Source organism: Hippoglossus hippoglossus, chromosome 15 (genome assembly GCF_009819705.1).
Source record: "Hippoglossus hippoglossus isolate fHipHip1 chromosome 15, fHipHip1.pri, whole genome shotgun sequence".
Taxonomy (NCBI): Eukaryota; Metazoa; Chordata; class Actinopteri; order Pleuronectiformes; family Pleuronectidae; genus Hippoglossus; species Hippoglossus hippoglossus.
In genome coordinates this window covers 8,427,050-8,449,669 of record NC_047165.1, presented here as the reverse complement: position 1 = coordinate 8,449,669, position 22,620 = coordinate 8,427,050, and the positions used below count along the sequence as shown (strand labels likewise).

General features: G+C 42.6%; 1 protein-coding gene across 2 annotated transcripts in view; it reads left to right on the top strand.

The window, feature by feature from the left end:
• adam12 (ADAM metallopeptidase domain 12) overlaps positions 1-22,620 on the top strand; it is an 80,934-nt gene that overhangs the window by 53,558 nt on the left and 4,756 nt on the right. The window contains exons 12-21 of one of the 2 annotated variants that reach the window (XM_034608884.1): positions 7,283-7,460; positions 9,726-9,815; positions 10,898-11,093; positions 11,202-11,310; positions 11,757-11,955; positions 13,049-13,126; positions 14,905-15,013; positions 15,597-15,783; positions 16,971-17,079; positions 18,822-19,073. In XM_034608884.1, the coding sequence (XP_034464775.1) occupies positions 7,283-7,460; positions 9,726-9,815; positions 10,898-11,093; positions 11,202-11,310; positions 11,757-11,955; positions 13,049-13,126; positions 14,905-15,013; positions 15,597-15,783; positions 16,971-17,079; positions 18,822-19,073 (1,507 nt within the window). The remainder of the gene's footprint in view (positions 1-7,282; positions 7,461-9,725; positions 9,816-10,897; positions 11,094-11,201; positions 11,311-11,756; positions 11,956-13,048; positions 13,127-14,904; positions 15,014-15,596; positions 15,784-16,970; positions 17,080-18,821; positions 19,074-22,620) is intronic. The other variant, XM_034608885.1, reaches the window with a different exon arrangement.

The window sequence follows — 22,620 nt, the reverse complement described above, 5'->3', positions numbered from 1 at the left end:
CTCTATCGCTATGTTTCGTATTAAAGGATTAGTTGCATGAAGGTAAAAGTCAGGCTTAATTAAAATAACAGTGATGTCCTACTGAATTATCAGGCAGTTCAGCATTGGGCTTTAGTGTCTTCCAGCTCGTTGTTTTAGTTTTTTACGTCCAGCAGCTTTACAGCGTGGTTCTCATCCAGCTTGTTTTTCCAGATGCAACAAGCAGCTGTTTTCATCTCTGATAAACCCGCTGTTCACTACCTACCGCTGGTGAACATTTAGCTGTTAAAGAGCCAGATATTTCCCTAAGGAGATGTTGGAGAAAAACAGAGAGAATATTGGATAACGTTCATCAGGTGGCCACAAAATTGACTAAATGCTAATTTAGCTGCTTGATGTGTAAATGAGCTTATTTTTTTTTGCTCAGGCGTTCCCCATCATGTGTTTACAGCTTATTCACAGCTGCATTTGAGAGGCAAAAAAAATCCAAAATCTAATTTAAAGTTGTAATAATGTTCTTACATGGATTTCCTTTTTGATGCCAGAGGTGAGATATACATTTTGTGTTCTAGACAAGTGGTTCTCAACTCTTTTTTGAGTTGCAACCCGTCAATATATTAATACAACATGATATCAACTTAACAAAATAAAAATCCCACCAATAACTTTTACAAACAGAGAAAAAAAGCATCCATTTTTACAGTCTAAAATTACTTCATTTTATTTTGAATGTTTTATGTTATTGTTTTTCTCCACAACAATGTGGCGACCCCCACCAATGATCATGCGGTCGGGAATCACAGGTCTAGACCATAGACTGAAAACAAAGATGGACGACATAACAGCTCCCTAAAAGTGGCTGCAATATAGATTATAAAATCTGCCTCCTCCGTGTTAGTGAATGGGATGTGGGCCAAACTAAACAGTCAAATACATTTTTCTCTAAGATGGTTTCTGTCGTTTGAAGTAGTTGTTATCACACTGATGTTTGTGCTCATGTTTTACTCTACACAGTGTTGTTAAACTCATAGCGCAAAGTCTGTCATGGTAAATAATCTGCCAGAGTTTCTGATCCAGCTTGAAAGGTGAAAATTATGAATTTACACAAGGTTTTTCTCTTTTTTTCATATTAGCAACCTCCTTTGACCCTCAGCCCAGATGCCTTGAGAATATTAAACACATCGTTGTAAAGCAGCGTGGCTCGTTTGACTCTGTGTTTTGGATCCTCTTAGCCTGACTTGCTAATGGAGGAGAGGACAGGCTGCATCTAAATGACGTGATTATCAGTGACGCTGCCAGCTGCAATCAGGGCCAGGGCACAAAGAGAAATCCGCAGAGAGGGAGCTTTATGCAGACAGGCGGACTGAGGGAGCCGTGGTTTTATCCCCTCTCCTGTGTAACACAAAGAGAGGTAGAGGTGAGAGTGAGAGACAAACAAGGGAAGGATGACAATGACGGAATTATTCGTGGACATTGGTGACATGTTATGAGCCATAAGATGGAGATTTGTGCCACAACAATGAGTTGAAGGAGAGAGACAGTGGACATTTTAAAGTGGGGGTTGTCTTGTGGAAGTTGAGCTAAGAGTTGCATCACATGAACGTGGGGAGAAAGCTCAAAAGTGCTTTCCTGTGTCTCTATGAGAAACCGGGAAGAAAGGTGAAGCGCAGTGGAGAGCTGTGGCAGGACATCGAGGCCGAGAGGTGAATGCTTGGTCCAGACAGTGCGACCTGCCTGTGGCCCTTGTTATTTTCTTGTCGATATGACAGTGCAAGTGAGGTGAGTCGCTGCAAAATATCATAATGCGGGGATGGAAGACAGTCGGGTCGCTAGTGGGTAAATGTTTTTCTGTAAATTTAGTGTTTTGCTTTTTCCTTCCTGATATTTAATCACCATAGGATCCTGCCAGTGTTGCAGCCTAACATTTACTGAAAGGTCAGACGTGTCGCTCCGGCTCAGCTCAAACTAAATGCATGTCAGTCTGCGGGGCGGCTCGGAGAGCAACACAGACAGTCTGACGTCGGTCTGAGAGCCCATGAAGAGAGAGAGCCCATCGTAGCCCTCATGTGGCCAGTGCCTCCGCTGATTAAGGACCCATTTCAGTCTCCATCCAGAGTGACGCTTCCTCTCCCCCCGAGCCCACCGGCCTCACATGCTGAGATGATTGAACTGACAGGAATCATCTGCGCTGCACATATGACTTCAGATCCAGGAAAAGCTGCCCGGTGCACAGCAGACTGTATCTCTGTCAGTGAGAGCTGAGGGCTGAACGAACAAGATCATTTTATGAGTGACTAAAAGCTGCCAGGACCCTGCTTTCCAACATTGTTAAAATAAAAAAGGGCACTCCACTGATTTTACACATAAAACCTATTTTATTCATCACTAAGAGCACAACCCTGCCGGTGAAAATAACAATTTAAAGCTTTATGATGTTTTCAGCGGTTCAGAATCAGAATCTGCGTTATTTTCCTTTGTGCTTACACAAATAGACATACAGCAAAAAACAGACTACAAAATAAGCTCACAAAATAAACATAACTTCTATGTGCAAATAGCTGAGCGAGGGCGGAGATAAACATTTACCTGATATGCAGATATGATGGAATAGTGATCAGAGGACAATGGTGCAGAGTGCAAAGATGCTGGAACAAATATGGATTATTAATGTACAGGTTGCTCATATACATGAGGTAGGTGAGTCGTATAGTGCATTTGCATAATGTGCCGTGTATACAGTCCACTTATATTTATATTAGTATGCACTTGAAAAACTGATTATTAAAGAATCAATAATTAGTTCTGAGTGTTGTTTTGAGAAATGTAGAATTCAGTGTTTCAGGAGCTTGAGTTAAACTAGGGGGAAACTCAAGGATATTTCAACCTGTTCCTCTTTTCTTATCTCTTGTGTGTCCCTCAGCTTTGAGGAGATGCAACACTAAAACCTTTAAATCATTAATGTAAGGCCTTGTCTAGTTTGTGCAGCTGTGTAATTGTATGATCAGATTTGTATCTGTTTGTCATGTTGTGTTGTAAATCATCTGCTCAGTTTAGACTAGAACAACCAGGTCACCCTCTTTGCACCAGACCACATGGTATGTTCTAACCATAGATGTATATAAAGAATGGCGACGCGTCTCCACATCCTCTCACTATTGAAGAAATTAAGCTAAGAATATCTGAGATACGAAAACTGCCATCTTGCGCACTTGGAGCCAGAGTCTGTGCAGTATCGATCGGGGGATTGAGCCACGCTAACCAATACACGCCAACTGCGAGTCAATCTCAGTTGTCAATCATGACGTTTTACCTCGTTTATAGCATCAATTAACTAATTAAAGACCAAGCTTATCAGAAACATGAACACTGTGATAACAATGACCTTAAATGACAGAAAGCATCTGTGAGAAAACTTATTTGACTTTGTAGTTTGGTTTATGTCCTATCCACTAACATGGAGGAGGCAAGGTTCATGACCTTTACTGCAGCCAGCCATGAGGTGGCGATTGAGACAATTTGGCTTCACTTAAAGGAAGCTGTCATGTCGTCCATCTTTAAATACAGTCCATGGTTCCAACAGAGAAGGGCAAATGTAGTAGAGGAGATGGCAAATGTTTCCTGTGATGCCGTGAGTTGTTCTTTTCTTTAACTTTTTACTTTTCATGGACTTCTGCTTTATTCAACAACCCATAAAAAGTTTTCCTATTCTCAACTACATTTGCTGTCCATCGTGTGAGAAAGCATGGAAACAGTTGGCTGAGAGAGCAGATGGTGAAACCTAGTGAAGCATGTACCACCTCTCTGAAAGTCAACAGACAGGAAACACGGGATGAGTGAATATCTGTTTATCCTGTCCCTCAAACATTCAATGAATGAAAAATGTTCTTTTGGATTTTGTTTAGATCTGATGTGGCCAATTATAGATATCTGTTATTTTTTTTCAGCTAACTGAGTCCCTGTCAGTGGGTCTGCTGTCAGTGAGTCCCTGTCAGTGAGTCCCTGTCAGTGTCACAAATGAACGCGACCGAGTGACACTGATGAGATTTCGATCTTTATCACCGTGTTTTTCTCAGAATGTGAAAGACACATTAGCCTTTAAATGGCAGCAACAGCCAAAAAATGGGGGCTGCCTAATTAGATTTTGTGTAACTGTTGCACCGACTCATTTCCCGAGTACACCTGGAGAGGGTGCAGGGATTTAAGCTAATATTATCCAGGGAAACCTACACGCTCCACTCGGCTAATTTCCTGGACAGCAGAGGAACCGCGTGGTCTCAGCTGTGATAATACACACCTCAGACGTGGATCCGTTGCTGACTGGGATCGGCACGTTGGCGCTTTTCCTACATTATTCAATGCAGATTTATGCTGTGTCTTTTTATAGGTGTATTGAAAACAGCGGCTTCTTCTCCTGCTGCTGTGAAAAAAGGTTGTCGACTTTAATCCCTTTCGTTTCTTACAAAAGTATGAATTGCATTTCACACTTTTGTAAGAAAATACCAACAAGTGGATTATGGGACAGACAAGGTCGCACAGATTGCCTTTTGGTTCGTGAGAGATGAAAGCAGCCGACACTCAAAGGTGGACAGTCGCGAGTGAAGTGGACGAGGCTGTTTCACCCGAGGGTGACAATTGGAAAGGGATGTTTTTCTCTGTCTTCTTGGGAAAGCTGTGTTCTTTTTATTTTTTGGACAAAGAATCTGATTTCTTTCCCATTGAATGCCTCCACCATTATTTATCTCAAGTCCCCCCAGGAGGAGCTTCACTATAGTCAACTAACAGCAGTGAAATATCCATGCAGATGCAGCAGCCAAATCCCCCTTAAGCAAACGACACACACACACACACACACATACACACACACACACACACACACACACACACACACACACACACACACACACACACACACACACACACACACACCTCTGTCCAAATCCAGCCTCCACAAACATATTCAGTGTCATGCTGAATTTTCACAGATCTGCCGTGTCAAGCCCCAGGCGCTGCAGAAAGTCTCCACGCCCTGTTGCATTTGAAGACCCCAGTCGGTCTATCGCTGCATAAGTACGTGTGCGACATGTTTCTGTCTGAAGTCGAGCTCTTCAAGCATCTGATGCCAGCTGCCTGTCTCTGTGCCATGTCTGCCGCTGCTCTCTGCCAGCCGCTGCTCCCCGTTTACCCCCACATCCTCTTTTGAAGCTCCATCCTGTCTGTGTGAGAGACTCATTTTACACCACGAAGCCTGGTTATTTTCTGTATCAGTCCTTGAGTGATTCTGTTCGTGTTTCTTAGCTGCCACAGAGCACGAGGTCGAGGGTCGGTTTCGTTGCCACCCTGTGTAGTTAAGTACTGTATGTCCCGTGGTTTGTGTTTGTATCAGTGTGTTTGGAGAGGTTGGAGCAGACACAGGCTTAACAGGAGGTTAAGCACAGAGGCAGGTGTAGAAACTTCTCAAACAGGGAAGCCAGAACATTTAAAGATGAAGTTTATTTTCAAAAAATGACAAAAAAACGCTTAAAGACTCACCTATAAAGTCATGGATCTAGATATATTGACAAACTTTGTTCATCCAGTAATAAATGAAGGCCAAATAAGCAACTTTAAATGTTCTAATATGACATTTTATCGATAACTACCAGCTATTTGAAACTACAAATATAAAGTCATTGACAGATTATGAGACAACACAGACCAACCCTCCGATACAGGAGCAAGATTGATCACATACGTCACTGATTGGGGCCGTGTGCCTCCCCTCTGGCCCTAACACTGGTTAAACAGCCAGGATTCTGCCATTTGTCTGTCCCAACCATGTTTGCATTTCTCCCTTTCCATCTCTTTGTATTAACCTTATGTCTCTTTTAGTCCGTTTGTGTCTCTTTTAGTCTGTTTGCGTCTCATTGTGGACATTTTTTTGTCTCTTTTTAGTCATTTTTAGCTTCTATGTGGTCATTTAGCGCCCAGGGCCACCCTTCTGCAAACTTCCATTTTTCATATTTCTTAGATGTTGTTCCATCCCTTTTGTCTCATTGTCTGTTTCTGTCACTACAGTGTATAATTGTCTCTCCTACACATCCCACTGTTATTTTTATTTTTACTCTGCGTCTCTCTCTCTTCCTCTCTTCATATATATTTCTGGTCCTTGGTTCTGCGACTCACAGAGACTCACTCTAGCGGGAGGACGTTCCCTCGGGCTTCACAGCTGTTATTGGCACATCGCACAGTTTCATCCTCAACATTTTTCTCGTTTTCAATACGAAATCCAATTTCCCTCCTCACTAAATTAGACATTACTCAGCACTTCAGGTAAGCGATACCACACAGTTAAATTAATGCAGTATAAATTATGTGGTTTCGGGCTTGCTATTTTATCCTGGTTTCAAGTACACACACACGTCATCCACATCCAACACACCCCTCTTCACACACTCTTTCCTTCTATAAGTTGTTTGAATCGTCCTGCTCTATAAGCAGAATATGCCTCTTGAAAATGAGAGAAAATGTTACTCTGTACATTCAATGGTTACTTTATGTTTTGAGTAGGATTGAAAATCTCTTGAACCTGAGCTCGTAAAATGTTGTAGGACTATCGGGTTTGTGTGAAAAGCCTCTTGTATGAGTCTGTGTTCTGGTGCAGCAGAATGATTGAGGCCACTCATCCTCACATCATGTAGGTTTCTGAACAATTAAATCACACATGAGGGTTTTTTATATCTCCTCACCAGCGACAGCAGCGACAGGAGGCATCATGTTTTGGGGTTGTCTGTCCGTCTGTCTCATTCTTGTGAACACATTATCTCAAGAACACCTTGACGGACTTTTTTCAAATGTAATGGAAAACGCTAAGTTGGACTCATGGATGAACAGATTACATTTCAGCGGTCGAAGGTCAAAGTTCAACCTTGACGGGACCTCACAAAGCACAAATAATCATTTAGACCTGTAGATCAACTGATTAGATTTGGGTGGTCAAAGGTCAAAGGTCAAGATCACAGCGAACTTGGGTTTTTTTGCCTCTTGAACAAAATTTCTAAAGTCTGCCTTCAGGTGAATACTTGAAATTTGACCAGTAGTCCAAAGATGAATCGATTAGAATTCATTGGTCAAAGGTCATGGTGACCTCATATAAGTGCAAAAATATGTATCTAGACTGAAACTGCAGTGGTTGGAGGAGGCCCACAACCCCAGCGTAGTATTTGTAGTTTTATCGGTGTCTTGGGCAAATTTCTTTCATCTTTAACATCATGTCTAACCTCATGTTTTCATTTCAGTAAACCTTGTTCTCCCATGCACTTTGCAGGTATCCCTTCCCCACCGTGTTCAGCACATGCAGTAAGAAGGACCTCGCTGCCAGTCTGGAGAAAGGTGTGGGAATGTGTTTGTACAACATGCCGGAGGTCAAGGTTCTCTACGGCGGACAGAAGTGCGGCAACGGCTACGTGGAGGAGGGAGAGGAGTGTGACTGCGGGGAGCCAGAGGTAAAGCCAATGTAAAACCATGCTTAAAAGATCAAATAAAACAAAAAGTGAAAACACAAGAGCTGGTCAAACAAAGTGAATATTACACCTTATTTTTGACAAGCTATCTTAAAGTAGAACATGGCATCTATAAATTTAAAATATTGATATGATTAGTTTAAAGCTCTGGACAGTTGTGGTCGGAGGCTTAATTGTTTTCAGTTGTACGCACGTGTTTATACGTCCATTCGTCCTTTTCATGACCCTGATGTGTCAGGAATGCTTTGAAGGAATTTGCTATAAACTGATTAGACTGATTGGTCTGGTCAAAAGTCAAATGTCACTGTGACATCACAAAACACGCTTCTGGACGAGAAAAGTGTTTATTATGAAACATTAGCAAACAAACTGGATAAAATGATGAAGTGACACCAGTAACTCAGAAACACAAGGAGAGATCCTGAGCATATTTCCTGCAACTTGTCTGGTCGTCGTTGGCAACAACCACGAGGGAGTAATTATTAATTAATTTGCCTCTGCTGATGTGACCTGCCACGGATGATGTTTGTCATTTGAACGTTTGACAACGAGGGTCAGCGTCGGCCTTAATTATCCTCAAACAACTGAACGAACAAGTAGAGAGAAAAGGTTTGATAAAAGTTTTGTTCACCAGCAGGAAACCAGATCCTGATAGAAACCAGCGATCTGAGTCAGTCCTCACGACTGATTACCTGGAGCATTGTTTATGTTTTTGTTCTATTCTTGTTATTTTTGTAATTAAGGTGAACGAACTCTTTAAACCTGACTCACTCAACGATATGTTTGATTATTTACAACTATCATGGCCACCCACTCCATAATTTTAGAGGCAAATCAAGGTAGTTTTTAGTGCAGTTATTGTGTTTTAGAAAACAAACGAACCGGCTGCATAAATTACATCTGCCAGCTCCATCCCTGCCAGCTTGCCCCCCCATAACCTCCGTAGCGTCACCACAGAGGGTTTGCTCCTTTGATCTGCCGGCCCACTTAGACAGAGAGATGAAAGCAACCTTTTCTCTCCTCTCCAAACAAAACGCTTACGTCAGAGCCGAGAGGTAAACAGCCAGACTCATAAAACCACACATCAACTGAGAATTAGACAATCCAGCAATCCAGCGTTCTCCAGTTCCCACACTTGAACACGTCCTGTCATCACCTTAGAGCCACACGGGCGTGAGCCGCCACGTTGAGAGAAGATAAATGATACTGGGAGTTCATTTTTTCCATGATGCAATGCGTGACACTACCTGGAAAACAAAGCTGATGTGTTTTTGGCATCAAATTAAAAACATCTCGACACCTCTGTGAAGTCTTTTACAGCCTCATTCCCATTTTGTCGTCTCTTTACGTGTCCTCCGGGCTCCTGTCGATTTTTGCCAGCAGCCAGATGATCTTGTCGTTGTGGTAAAGTGGCTACAATCTTCTCCTCTTAAGGCCTTTTAGACCTGCTCCGTTATTCTCTAATAGTCAAACGCTGCCAAATCTCTCCACATCATATCAGAGATTTTAACTCACACACACACTTCCACCTGTTACCCCTGATTCTTATCGTTCGCTCAGGTCTGTCCTCACAGGGTAGGCAAAGGAAGCAATTTGAGGTGAGAGGGGGGCCCCTGAGAACAGTTCATTACATTAGTCCATAGCAGTGACAAGTTTATGAGGACCCCCTTAAATTCTCTGATGGAGAACAGTCAGTCTGAAAACCCCAAACGATGCCCCAGGCTACTATCTTTCTGCAAAAAGCTTTTGGCTAAAGTCTAAAATACCCTAAATATGTGTGTATATGGTGCCCGGGATGGTGTTAAAACTTTGCACTTAAAGTCTACTACTTAACTATTCATTATGTGTATGCACTTTGTTTATCATTTTGAAAGGGAAATAATCGTTGAATGATGTGGTTTGGACTCATGTGGGCCCCCAGGTCCCTTCTGTTGGGGAAGTCCCTTGAAATGCTCCTGCATCCGCTCCGTCTGCCTCACGGCTGCCACTTCCTTGGCCCTGCTGGGGTCAGAAGTGCAGAGGTCTGGAGAACTCCTAAATCCAGAACACATGAGCTTCAGTTAACTTGTCTCCGCTCAGAGGTCTTCAGGTCAGCGGGAAGTACGTCGCGAATCCTCGGACGGGAAGTGTGCCCCCCCCTTGACCCGGAGGTCTTGATCTGACCGGGAACAACTGGCAGCGAATCTTCTGACGCGCTGATCAGGTCCACATGTTGTTCACTGATTTGTTTTCCTTCCCTCGTCCCAGGAATGCATGAACCCATGCTGCAACGCCACCACATGCACCCTGAAGGGAGACGCCGTGTGCGCCCACGGACAATGCTGTGACGACTGCAAGGTAAGACTTCTCATGCTGGTCTGACTCATACATTGTCCTTCAACTTTTGGATCTTCTTTTTCCCAATTTGAATGCACTTACAAACTTTTGATAACTGGAAAAAAAATGTAATTGTATCTTTAAACCTTTTTTCTTGAGTGATGGAGGTTTTTCATTATAAAACTCACGTACAAGGCCTGAAACTTTCTGAATCTCTGTTTATACTCTCTGGTAGGTTATTAAGAAACTCATAATAGTGTGTCCTCGTGTCTAATTTACTCTTTAAGGTCGGCCCATTCAAACTTTGTATGTATTATCTCAAAACCCAAGGTTTCAATCGAGGGAAAGTTGGATTGCCTAAAGTTGCTTTTTATCGAGTTATCAGCGGTTTTAGCTTTGATATGAAAATCCTTTATCTTCTCAGATGTATGTCCTTTCTGTCGAAGATGATTAAACGCATTGAGTTCACTCGCGTCCTTAAAATGTTTCAGCTCTAATCTTCAGGGCAAACATGTTTGACTTTGCAGCTTGAGACAGTTGCGAACAATATTCCACTGAAGCTAGAGCCTCATGTTGTCAATGTTTCTTTGCTGTATGTGTATAATTACTGAAAATTAGCCTGGAATTCTCCATTTCTTTCTCCAAAACTATCTCTGTAGCCCCCTGAAAACAAGGTCACGTTAGTAATGGTAACGTTGGATTCCTCTGAATTACAATATGAGCTGTAGGGGGAACCAGAGGAGCCAGACTTTTCTCCAAGGTTATCTTTCTCATGTTCTACGGTCAGATTACTGTGACAGTTTTAGCAAATATGAAGTTATTTTTGACCAGAGACCAGAACAACACAAGGTTTAGTATGCAGACAAACACAAATACAAGTATGCACATTGATATTTTTTTTCTTTTGTTTTACGAGGAAAATCCACGTTTGAAAATTCATCTTTGCAAAGTAGAAACATCCAGCAAAACATTTAACATTGAGGATTTGAGTAAATACAAATTAAAAGCCAGTCAACTGATACAGTATATATCTTCTCTAAAGTCTTTCAAAATTACTTTAACTGCTTTGTCGCTTAACGCCACTGAACTGTGTGTGTGTCCAGCTCAAGCTGGCTGGCACCCTGTGTCGAGAGTCCAGCAACTCCTGTGACCTGCCTGAGTTCTGCACCGGAGCCAACCCTCACTGCCCCGCCAACGTTTACCTGCACGATGGACACGCCTGCCACGTCGTTGAAGGCTACTGCTACAATGGCATCTGCCAGACTCATGAGCAGCAGTGCATCACCCTGTGGGGACCAGGTACATCATCAGCGACTAATAAGTGGGACTGTGTAAATAGTCTTCACTGTTATTTATTATATCCTTGGCTTGATGGTTGTGTTTTTCCTTGTTTGTGTTCGTGTGCAGGTGCTAAGCCTGCCCCTGGGATCTGCTTCCAGCGAGTCAACTCGGCAGGGGATCCTTACGGGAACTGCGGGAAGGACTCCAAGGGCTCCTTTGCCAAATGTGACGCGAGGTGCGACACTGCAGCTGCACCGATGCAGTTGGAGGTTCAGAGAAATTACTGAGCAAAACACAACTGATTAGCTGAAGTGGCGTCATTAGCAATCATCATTACGTTGTGGAATCTGACATGTGGTCTTCAAACAAAAGTTTACACGGGTGGAAAATGTAATTTGAGCAAGATAGTAGCTAATTAGAGCGTAAGAAAGTATTCATGGATCATTTTGTGCTATTCTTGTCGGCTAATTGTTCTAAGGATCTTCTCCCTATGGGTGAATTCTGTAATCAAGCTCTTTGTTAATTGATGTAATTGCTTTAATGACCGGAGGACTGAAACGCTGCAGCTCTCTTCATCTTTCTCTACAGTTACTTGTCTTCGTCATTTATAGGTCTTTTTTTTAAGTGTTCTACTGTGTGTTTTTCAATGTTTTTCAATGTTGTCTTGTGTGTTGTATGCAGGGATGCAAAGTGCGGTAAGATCCAGTGTCAGGGAGGAGCTAATCGGCCAGTGATCGGAACCAACGCTGTTTCCATCGAGACCAACATCCCGCTGCAAGAAGGAGGACGGATTCTGTGTCGAGGGACCCACGTCTACCTGGGGGACGACATGCCCGACCCTGGACTGGTCCTTGCTGGGACAAAGTGTGGAGACGGCATGGTGAGTAATCTGTATATTATGTAATATTCTTATCACAGACATACGGGTAAGTTTGCTGTCATGAAAACGTTACTTCAGAGAATAAACAATGCTGAAAAACTTTGGATTTTTGAAGTGGTAACATTATTTAGTTTATTGTTTGTTATAATTATCATTCGTTTTTACAATGCAGAAAATATATGTATTTTTGTTATTATTTGATGTTAAAAATATGTTGTTGTTTTTTAAATATAAGTTCTATGTATTTGGCTGTATTAGGGTTTTTTATTCATGATACAATTAATTGTAAATTTCAAGCCTATAAGAGTTTGAGAACAACATCTTAAAAACCATTGCCATTTAGTAAAAATAAATATTGGCTGATTTATCGGTGGATAAATATTCAAATTTTCAGATTTTAGTGGTTAGCTTGTTGTTTACTGCTCTGTAACCTTAGGATGCAGACATGTTATTTGTTCTTAAAACATCCCAAAACACTGACAACTACATGAACAATAATCTTCCGTCAGACACTGAGCAGCAGACTGGTGCAGCACAGAGCCAGGACACAAGCCGTTCCTACAGAGAAGCCTAATGGAATTACCTCCTGAGTGAATCCAGTGATCCATACGTGCACTGCAAATCTTTCTTAATGCCGGAAAGACCCTTATGGCAACTGGTTATTTCATTAGGTCCCTCTCAGCTTTTCTCCTTCCATATGCCACCCACCACACATCAGGACCTTTTCTGTTAAGTGAGCTCTGGGTGAGGTCACAAGGTCTGTGCTCAGTTCTGCTGTAACAGAAAACTGTCTGTTAGAGTTGATCAATTTAATTAACATTAATCTTTTCTACATTGTTTATTCTGTAAAATAAAAGTTTTTTTTTAATTGTCTGTTATAGGCTCATATAAACCAGGTAAATGTTATATGTAGGCACATTTTAACATTGAGATAATGTGCAGCAGACACCAATTGTGCACATGTAATGGTGCAGTGGCACAGACACTAACACAGTGCCCATGCCAGACAGATGTCCTCCAGCTGTGCCATAGAACTGTACCACTTCCTTTTTGTGTTCACCTGTTGAATGATGACCGTTGAATCCTCTCACAGGTGTGCCTGAACCGACAGTGTCAGAACGTCAGCGTCTTCGGCGTGCACGAGTGCTCCGGCAAGTGCAACGAACATGGGGTGAGTGCAGAGCGCCCACCAGCTCCGTGTTCACTGTTGATTTATGCCCCACAGCCTGTGAAACTGTGTTTTTATCTATGAAGTCACTTTGACCAGCTGAGCACAGTAAAGACCTTCTCTTAATTTTACTGCCCTTTAATTGAGAACAGTCGCAGAGTAAGTGTCTAATTTACAGCGCGGCCGTGTGAGTGGTGGCAGCTGCCCCTGTTCTGTACGATCGCTCTTCATCGTCCTGCTGATGTTCAATCAATCCCGTTTAACATCACCATTCAGGGTCAACTGAAGAGTTGTCCGTCATCTTTTCACAGTACAGAGAGAGAAAGATACAGAGCAGCACTGCAGGGTGGAAAACCCCAATCTTGTTTCTATAACAGTAAATAAATATAACACTTCCTGCCATGAAAGGTTTACCTTTCTCTGTCCTCAATAATTCAACACACGCTGCTTTTATCTTGTATTTACTTTGTTGTTTAGTTTTGAGAATCAAACACTCGCCAGAGGCTACTTCAGTTTGCAGCAACCTCTGATCTCCACTGTCAATTATAGCTCTTTAACGTTTGGAGATTATGTAGAGCAAGAAAACAAAGGTATGATCCTAAACATTGTATAAAGAGTTGTAGCTGCTCACAGTAGAGAAAAATCATGTAAGTGTGCGAGAGGATTTGAGTTGAAGAGAAACGGTTTCCTGTGAAGCGTGTGGACATGAGCTGCATCGTCCCTCCTGCAGAAATATCTGCCAAATCGATTAGTCTGACATTTTCTCCAACACCACACGCGCTACGAGACCTGACTGGAGAAGAGGAATGTACTGATTTTACTGTGGGAGTTTATCTTGCAGGGCAGCTATTGCCGGTGCTCAGGTACATCGGTATCTACATTGGTTGCTTATTAAGCAGGTGTTTACGAGGCTTTAGCTTTTCAATACGTATTTACACACATCAACTAAAACCTCTTCAAGAAATAAGCAGAGCAGAATGTGAAGTGTGATCTTTTCTAAGAGGGTGGAACCGGATCATTGTGCATCAATTTAACATAATTTCAAATATATGAGAAAGATATTAGATTAAATTTCTGTATCTTGAGTGTTAAATCTAGAGAAGATGACATTTTGAGGAAGTTAACAGATTATATTTGCACCATTGTTTGTTCGTCTCGTATCAGAGAAACATTTCACTTCATACACACATCAAACTCCCCAAAATCAAACCTCCCCCTGAGCCCCCGAGCGCCTCTTAACCCCGTCACCCGGTGAGAAGACGTGTCCATGGCCTGGAGGCAGGGAAGGCACTTGACTGTACGTCTGTGCTCAATGTAAATTCCCCCGCAGCCTCACAACTCCCTCTGCACCTCGCTGCTTCCCCGGCCCTCCCTTTGACTGACAGCTGGACCGCATTACCTCGTCAGGGAATCCTCCTGGATCCAAACGTCTTCACTGGGAACCTGAGGCTCTATCGGGCTGGACGCTCCCAAACACATGTTTTATCTATTATCATTTGCACTAGTGTGGACAAACACATGCACAGGTTTTGCAAGTCATCTAAATTAATGAAGAAGAAATGCAAAAGAAACTCCTTTTCTCATTTTATCCTTATGCCTGATCCTGATACTCTTCCATATAAAACTGGAAAAATAATCAGTAGCGGGCACTGCAGCATTTGTATCTGATTTCTTTCTAGCAGTAAAACAAATGCCTTCTGATCCTATTTAATACAGAGGAAGATGATAATCTGTGTTTTCTGTGCAGCATGTGATGAACTGTACAACAAACTTGTGTGCAGGTGTGCAACAACAAGAAGAACTGCCACTGTGAAGCTCACTGGGCTCCTCCGTTCTGTGAGAAAGGCGGTTTCGGCGGCAGCATCGACAGCGGGCCAATGAGAGTAGCAGGTACTGAGGACGATTTCCCTTCTATTGTCACACGTAGAGTCAGAGAGAAAACAGCTTTCTCTCAACATAAAGATGCTTCTCTTTGTTGTGGACTAGTGTGTAATTTTTCTAGTGCAGAACAACTCCTTATCCTCCTCTTCCTCCCAGTAAAACATTGCACTGCAGAGTCTGGTGTATTAAAAACTAGAGTGACACTCAGTCGAGTGTATACCTCCGCCAAGGCTCAATAGTCCCCTTTACTTAATTTAAGCTCCACCAAATTACACAAGCTGATAGATATCCTTCCACTGAATATGCCTGATTTTATTCATCAAGATCCAAGAACTATTTCCTGGGATATATTGTTGCTCAAGTCCCATCCTTTTCACCAAGTTTCATGGAAATCCGTGCAGTAGTTTTGTGTTATCTTGCTGACAAACCAACAAACACACAGGGGTGAAAACATCACGTCCTTGGTGGAGGTAAAACTTTTAGGCGTTAGAGTGAAGAAGAGAAATGTGTCAAATGAAATGTGGATAACAAACTGTGTGACCGCGGCGTCGCTGTAACGGCCTCTGCATTGTGTCCTGTCATCGTTCTGTAGATGTGCGTGTGTGTGTATTAATGTGCGTGTTGTCATATATGGCATCAGCCGACAGCGTGGTCGTTACCGTGGCAATCCTGGTCACCCTGATCAGCCTCCTGGTCGCCACTGCGATCATCTTTGTGAAGAGGAAGACTCTGCTGCGACTCCTCTTCGCCAACAAGAAGAGCACCTTGGAGAAACTCAGGTGAAACACAACAGAGAAGCAGTCGGGTTTGATTTTGGCATTTATGAGATTTCTGTTCTGGGTTTAAAGTGAAATCCTGGCATCATTTTAAAGATGTAACTCATTAATTTTGATGACAACACTTCCTGGTTTCCCTCCAGTTTATTATTTTTACAGACATGAGTCACGTACTAAATGTTTTTATCAGCTTTCACCTTGGATGCACTTGGTTTACTGTTCAGAACGTTTGGCCTGAAAAGGAAAAGCTTCTCTGAGTAGAAAAACGATTTTTATTTCCTCGAAAAATTTGTTGAAATGCAACAATTTCTCATTGGCAAAACATGCAGCCTGTGCATTAAAGTGCACTTTCTGATCCAGATGCAAATAAATCCAGATGCATAGTTTCCTCATATTCTTTTAATCATTTCCAGGACAATTCCAGGAAAGAACTATATGATGTGGCAGTAACTCTCTGGAAAATGGAGACTGTTCTACTGATACACTTTCAGTTCATTAATAATAAATGAACTGTTCCTGTAACCAGTGAGATTTTTAATTAGTGCACAGAAGGTCACTGTGACACAGGAGAACTTATAATTCAGCACAAGATTTAAGATTTGCTCCCGTTTAAGATGATTTTTACTTTCAAGGAAATTAATGTTTCCTCATATTTCCTTATAATTATACTAAATTATAGAAATTAATAGGAAATTACAGACATGTACTTTAAACTTAAACAAAAAAACTTTGTGGAACCTGATCCCACTCCCTTCCTCACCCAAATTCATTTTAATACAGGGTCAAAGTCGTATTTCAGAAGGGAAGAATTACCTTTATGATGAGTGTAACAGTCAGAAACTCATCTGTATCATTATGTATTATGTGAAGTGAAGTGAGCCGAAGTCTAACCGTCCAAAAATGTGTTCACATTAAACAGCACATTCCTAATGGCACTCAGTGGATCCATGCATTATCATTGCATTATGGAAATTGGTAAAAAAACGTCCCAAAAAAACGCCCTATCTTGCTATTTTCAATTAAATCTCAAAAAAATCTTGGATCTGTCACTTTGTCCGGATCCACGCCAAAGTTTAATGGGTTCTGTCTTGGCCCAGGTCCCGTTGTATCAAGTTTCGTGGAAATCCGTTTAGTCGTTTTCAGAATAACTTTGTTTTCAGAGCCTTTAAGTTCTTCTGCTGTTCTCCCAGATCTGTAGAGTGCAACAGGCCGACCAGCCCCATCAGGACTCAGTCCATGTACAGACCCACACCTCAACGCAAGCCTCCAGCCAAGCCCTGTGGAGCCAGCGTTTATAAAGTGAGTCGCTCTCCACAGCCCGTCTGTCACTGCACCCATCAAACAACCTGACATATACGAGTGTGTGTGGCTTATACTGTACATAATATATATACATAAACACCCACTGTAGATTTACTATACGTGTGTGTGTGTGTGTGTGTGTGTGTGTGTGTGTGTGTGTGTGTGTGTGTGTGTGTGTGTGTGTGTGTGTGTGTGTGTGTGTGTGTGTGTGTGTGTGTGTGTGTGTGTGTGTGTGTGTGTGTGTGCTCTCCTCTGTCACAGGCCGTTTGATTTGATTTCTTTTTTAATAATACTTTCACTCACCTGCAGTCAAGCCTGGGTTTAGGGTTGACAAAGCCAGATGACGGCGCGGCGGGGGAGATTGATTCAGCCCGACTTTATCTCCAGAAGAAAAAAAATATTAATTACCGTTCTATTGTCCACAGGAGCCGGAGAGAAAATCATAATTGGGAGATTGCTCCGTTGAATGAGAAGCGTGATGTTGTTATTTGAGCCAGTTTGATATTTGTTTGAGATAAAGCGATTTCTTTTTTCACGAGGACGGAGCCGAGTTGATTGATTCAGTCAGAGGAGGAAAATGGGTTTTGATTTGTTTGTTGGAAATGATAAGCACAGAGGGAGATTAACCGTAATTTGCATGTGTGTGACAAACTAAAGGCACAAGCATTTACATGCACAAGTGTGTCTCTGTGTGTGTCTCTGGGTGTGTCTGTGTGTGTCTGTGTCTTAATTTGTGTTTTACTGGCCTGTAACTGCAGAAACTGTGTACAAAGGTAATATTAAATGTCACAAATTAGTTTCTTAAGTAGTGTACTGTCACGTGTGTGTGTGCGTGCGTGTGTGCGTGTGTGTGTCTGTGTGTGTGTGTGTGTGTAATACGGCAGCCAAACCGTTTGTGGCCATTTTAGGTGTTATTGGTTTGTTCTGGTGCGGAGAGCGAACAGCTGCTCAGGACATGTTGTCAGACTCGGGCTCATTTCTCATTATGTTGTTTTCCAGTTTTTTCACTGAGTCTGACATCAGCTGTCTCACACTTGCTTTTTGTCTGAAGTGGAATTTTAGTTTTTCATGCAATATCTCAGGTTCCAGCTTTTCAGTAATCCTAGCTTCAAGTCATTATTATTTTCAAGATCATGTTTATTGTTTACTGTTGTTTATTGTTTTATCAAGTGATCAATCGAATCATTTGCTCTGTAAATGTTGATCTGGACCTGAGCAGAACATCTGTAAATTTAAACTAGACCTCAGAGAGTGCATACCTCAGCCAAGGTTCCCATCCACTAACATGGAGGAGACAGGGTTTAAGACCACCAGGGCATTGACGTCCAGTAGCTGTAATATCTGAACAAAAGTTACAGTGAAAACCTTCATTTTAGTTTCCGTTCATCTTCTGTGACTCTCGACTTCATTCGAGGGGAAACAGGATTATCTTGTTGAGAGAGGAGGAGAGTGTTTGAAAAGTCACAGAGGACATTGCGACATGTCGCAGCAGGAAAACGCTCGGGTGTAAATAATGAAATGAATGACGGCTGAATTCCATTTGGCTGCTACAGTTTACTGCCTTTATTGTCTTACTGGGACGCTTCCATAGATCACAGCCATCACTAATGTTTCATGATACCTGAGCTTCTCCTGCTGTGACAAGTCAAAACATCCTCTGTGAAAAAAACACAGCACTGACAGAACAGATGACATTCAACTCGCAGAATTACTGAAAATCCTCTCCTCCTTTTTTCCAGCCTTCTCTCCTGAGCTCGGAGCCGCTTCTCCCTCCGCACAACTTCCACTCCCACAGCCTGCGCAGACTGCCCCTCTACCAGCCGCTGCACATCAGCCAGCCCATGCCGGTGTCCCTGAGCGTGGGCCAGCCCACCCTGCCCCCTCTGCCGGTCCACCACCGGGTCCTGCCCGCCCACACGGCCCTCTCGCCGCCTCGAGTGCCACCGTTTCTCAGCCTGCCTCGCCAGCAGCCGTCCTACAGAGCGGACCAGGTTTGTTTGGAAAAATGTTGATAGATGCTTGGAGGAAAATAATCCTGCAGCTACAAGATCTCCACGACATGTTGGCTCAATAATTCATAAAGTTTATCTTGAACCTGCACAGAACAGGCCACAGTGAACATTTTGTTAGTTATAAACTCATTAGATTGTAATGGAGCATCGGTGTTGCATTCAAGGACACTTTGAAAAAAGCATCGGAATCCTGGGCTACTTTACTCAGTAGCAGATGAAGTTTTCTCTGTAATTAACGACTTTTCCTCCATGTTGGTTTAAGAGTAAAACCTCATTCATGACCTTGGAAACAGTCGCTGTCAAAACAAGTTCTGATTTTATCAACTGCTGTTTCCAAGGTCGAGGAGAGAATCAGACAGACGAGATAAACAATACACAAATAAGGATGTTGCGAGATAATAAAGTGGACTCAGTATTTTCCCAGATGTCAGAGTTTGGTTGGAAACACAGATGAAGAGTTTTAAAAATAAGTCCCTGTTCCTTCCACATGAGAGTAAAGAACCTTTAACAATAAAAAGAAAGAGCTCACTGTGATGGATTATCTCCGAAAAAACTCAGTTAAAGTTAAGACTTTTTGGACCGTAATGAAATTAACAAAAACCAATGAGATGGAATAGAAGGTGGGAAATCAACCAGAGAATCCAGGCACTTTTAAAAGGTTGCGCAGTAATGTAGAATATATGCAAATTGTAGTTAATGGTCTAAAACCTGTGCAGGCACCTGTATGCTTGTGGCAAAGTGCTGGATACCAGAACTCGCTGCCTCTCTGCACTGCGGTCGGCTCGCTTGCCCACATATCGACAGGCAAATTTAATCCCCCACCCCGTCCTGTGACTTAACTCCTGAGTAAGGAGCCGCTTTGTGCTGAGCCAGCAGCGTTGGATGCAGTGGAGATAGTAAATCCATCTGTCTGCTCCGGTGGCCGATCCAAATCCTGATCCGTTCACGTACCAGCACAGCAAGCGGAGCTCTGCTGGTCGTTCACTCTTGGTAATTGGCAAAGGTTTTCTGCTTTTGGATAAAAAAAAGAGGAAGACATTAGCTTTATGAAATGACACTTTGCTGGATAAACAGCAGAACGTAATCCCAGATGTGATGCCAGAGCATGAAGGAGAGGGAATCATGTCGAGATCCAGTTTTTATACGTTTTGTCATTTAGGTGAACAGCAGCAGCAGCAGTGGGGGTGGTGGGAATTAAAGTACTCACTCACTTGATTATTTGCATTTCGTGCTACGTTATACTACTTTATACTACATTTTGCAGGAAATATTGTAGGCCACTTTTCACTCCACTACATTTACTTAAGCTTATAAAATACATAGTCAAAGATTAAACCGGTGGTTCCCAGCAGTGATTGCTTATAAGAAATTAGTGATTAGTTGGACCATCCATGTCACATTTTAGATGTTAGAAGAAGTTACTAAAAGTTTGCTTGCCAAACCTTAAATTTTTTCTTTCACAATAATCATCTCAAACATGTGTTGTACTTCAGTTGAAGTTTAAATGCATAACTTTCTCATGTAATATAGTATTTTAACATTACTATATTTGTTCTTTTACCTGAAACAACATTATGCCTTAAAAATCAGTTTGATGGTTCATTGACTGGGAATAGAGAAAGTTTCCTCTGTCATTCCCTCTCCTCACCCTGAACGTCTGTTCTCGATCTCACTCTGGTGGGCGGATAAGATCTCCTGTGAAAAGTGTGGAACTGACATAGTCGCAGCTTCAATTGTCAGAATCAGGCCCAGCAGAGTAATGCCCAGCTGTAGATCAGTAAAAAAAGACCTGCAATAAGAATATTCAGCCAGGAAACTTAAAATATCTTTGCTCAGAATTCTTCATATTCTGAGTTTGGTGAATTTGTTACAGCAGCAGCTCCTGTGGTTCAGGAAGCCATTCGGTCGTGTTGCCGTTCAGTTTCTCGACATGAGAACCACTAAATCGCTCGGACACAGAGCCCGACAGAATCAGTCACCTCGTGTGGCTGCAGAGGGCGCTGTTGCTCAGTAAGAGTTACATTGTGTTGCTCTAAATAAACAATATGAATTCTTCTTCAGCAGAAACAACCGGCATCGTGTCCAGTTTTGTGGCGTCCACCACATCTCCGATGCTCTTCAGCTGAAAGTCAACTGTTTGCCTCATATAAAGCTGCTCCCTCCCTCACCTGTCACAACAATGAAACCTGCTAATATCCACCAGCTCATTTGGCTGTAATGAAACAGATGGAGCGAGTAGAGACGCCTCATCTATGTCAGAAATAGATGAGAGGATTCTGTTGAGATTTGATAACAGGCCGGCAAGGACGCAGAGGACATCAATCCTTAAAGAGATAGCGTATTACAGCCTTATTGTAATACTTGACACAATCCCCTGCTGTCTGTACCCATACATCCCATTATATAAGCCTTGTTTCCACTGGCAGGCAGACAGCAGCCCATTAATGTCAAGGGGTTTGCAGGAGAATAAAGCCTCTCCATGCATTTATTACAAATGGGCCGTGCATGACAAGAAAACAGTGTGTGCGAGCTGTGAATTTTCACAAACACATCTGCTTGTTATTATTTTTCGCTCGGCTGCAGGAACAATACGCGGATCAGATACCAGTGGAGTCAAACGAGTGTGATGCAAAAAAGCTGTAACCCGGGTCAGGTGCGACGCCACGGCAGACTGCGGCGTCGCTGCTGCTGCTGCTGCTGCCGCCGAGTGAAAACCATGCCTCTACAAAAATGTCATCTTTTCAGGAACTCAGGAAAAAAAATAGCTTTGTTTTTTTGGCCAGACGACGGCGCATTTTTCAGCTCCCCCGGTGGGTTTCGAAGGTGCTCGTGTTCGCCCACAGCTCATAGATCTTTCTCAAGCCGCCGAGGACACTGCAATCCTTCATTTTGAATTAAGACGCGAGCACCACCACGACTCCAGTTACAGTGTGAGGTTTTCTGCCAAGAGCGGCATTAGAATGCACATGGGTCCCCGAATATTCTTGCACTCGAGTGGCTGCATCTGCCAGTTTGCATCTTCATTTCCTCTCTTTCCAATCAGCCCGATTTTGTCTGTTTTCTGGAGAAGGAGCAACTGGCTCAAACTGAAGCGGCCATAACTTCCACATTTAGGAGTTTATCAGGGGTGAATGTGTGCTTGAATATCCCAATGGGTAGCAAACTGTACGTGGAAGTGTCTGTGATATAGTTTATTATTCATGCACATTCCTCTAATGGGATCATAGGAATCTCCCACTGTGTACGTTTTATTACCCACAAATTTCCCAACAAGTTAGAGCAGTTTCCTCGTGGGACTGTGATGCAGATTTGAACTGAGACAAACCTGCTGCGCTCGCTCTGATTAAAGCGTCGCAGCATTTTAACCTCTGTGGGGCATCTTGTGTTTTTCACTGGGTCTGAAAAGCTTCAGGCGGTTGTATCCACGGAGTTCTGCAAATGTTGTGTCCCTAAAAAAACTGTTATTTTTCTCTGCAGAGGAAAAATATTATGTGACATTAATGAATTGTTGTTTTACCGTAGGCAT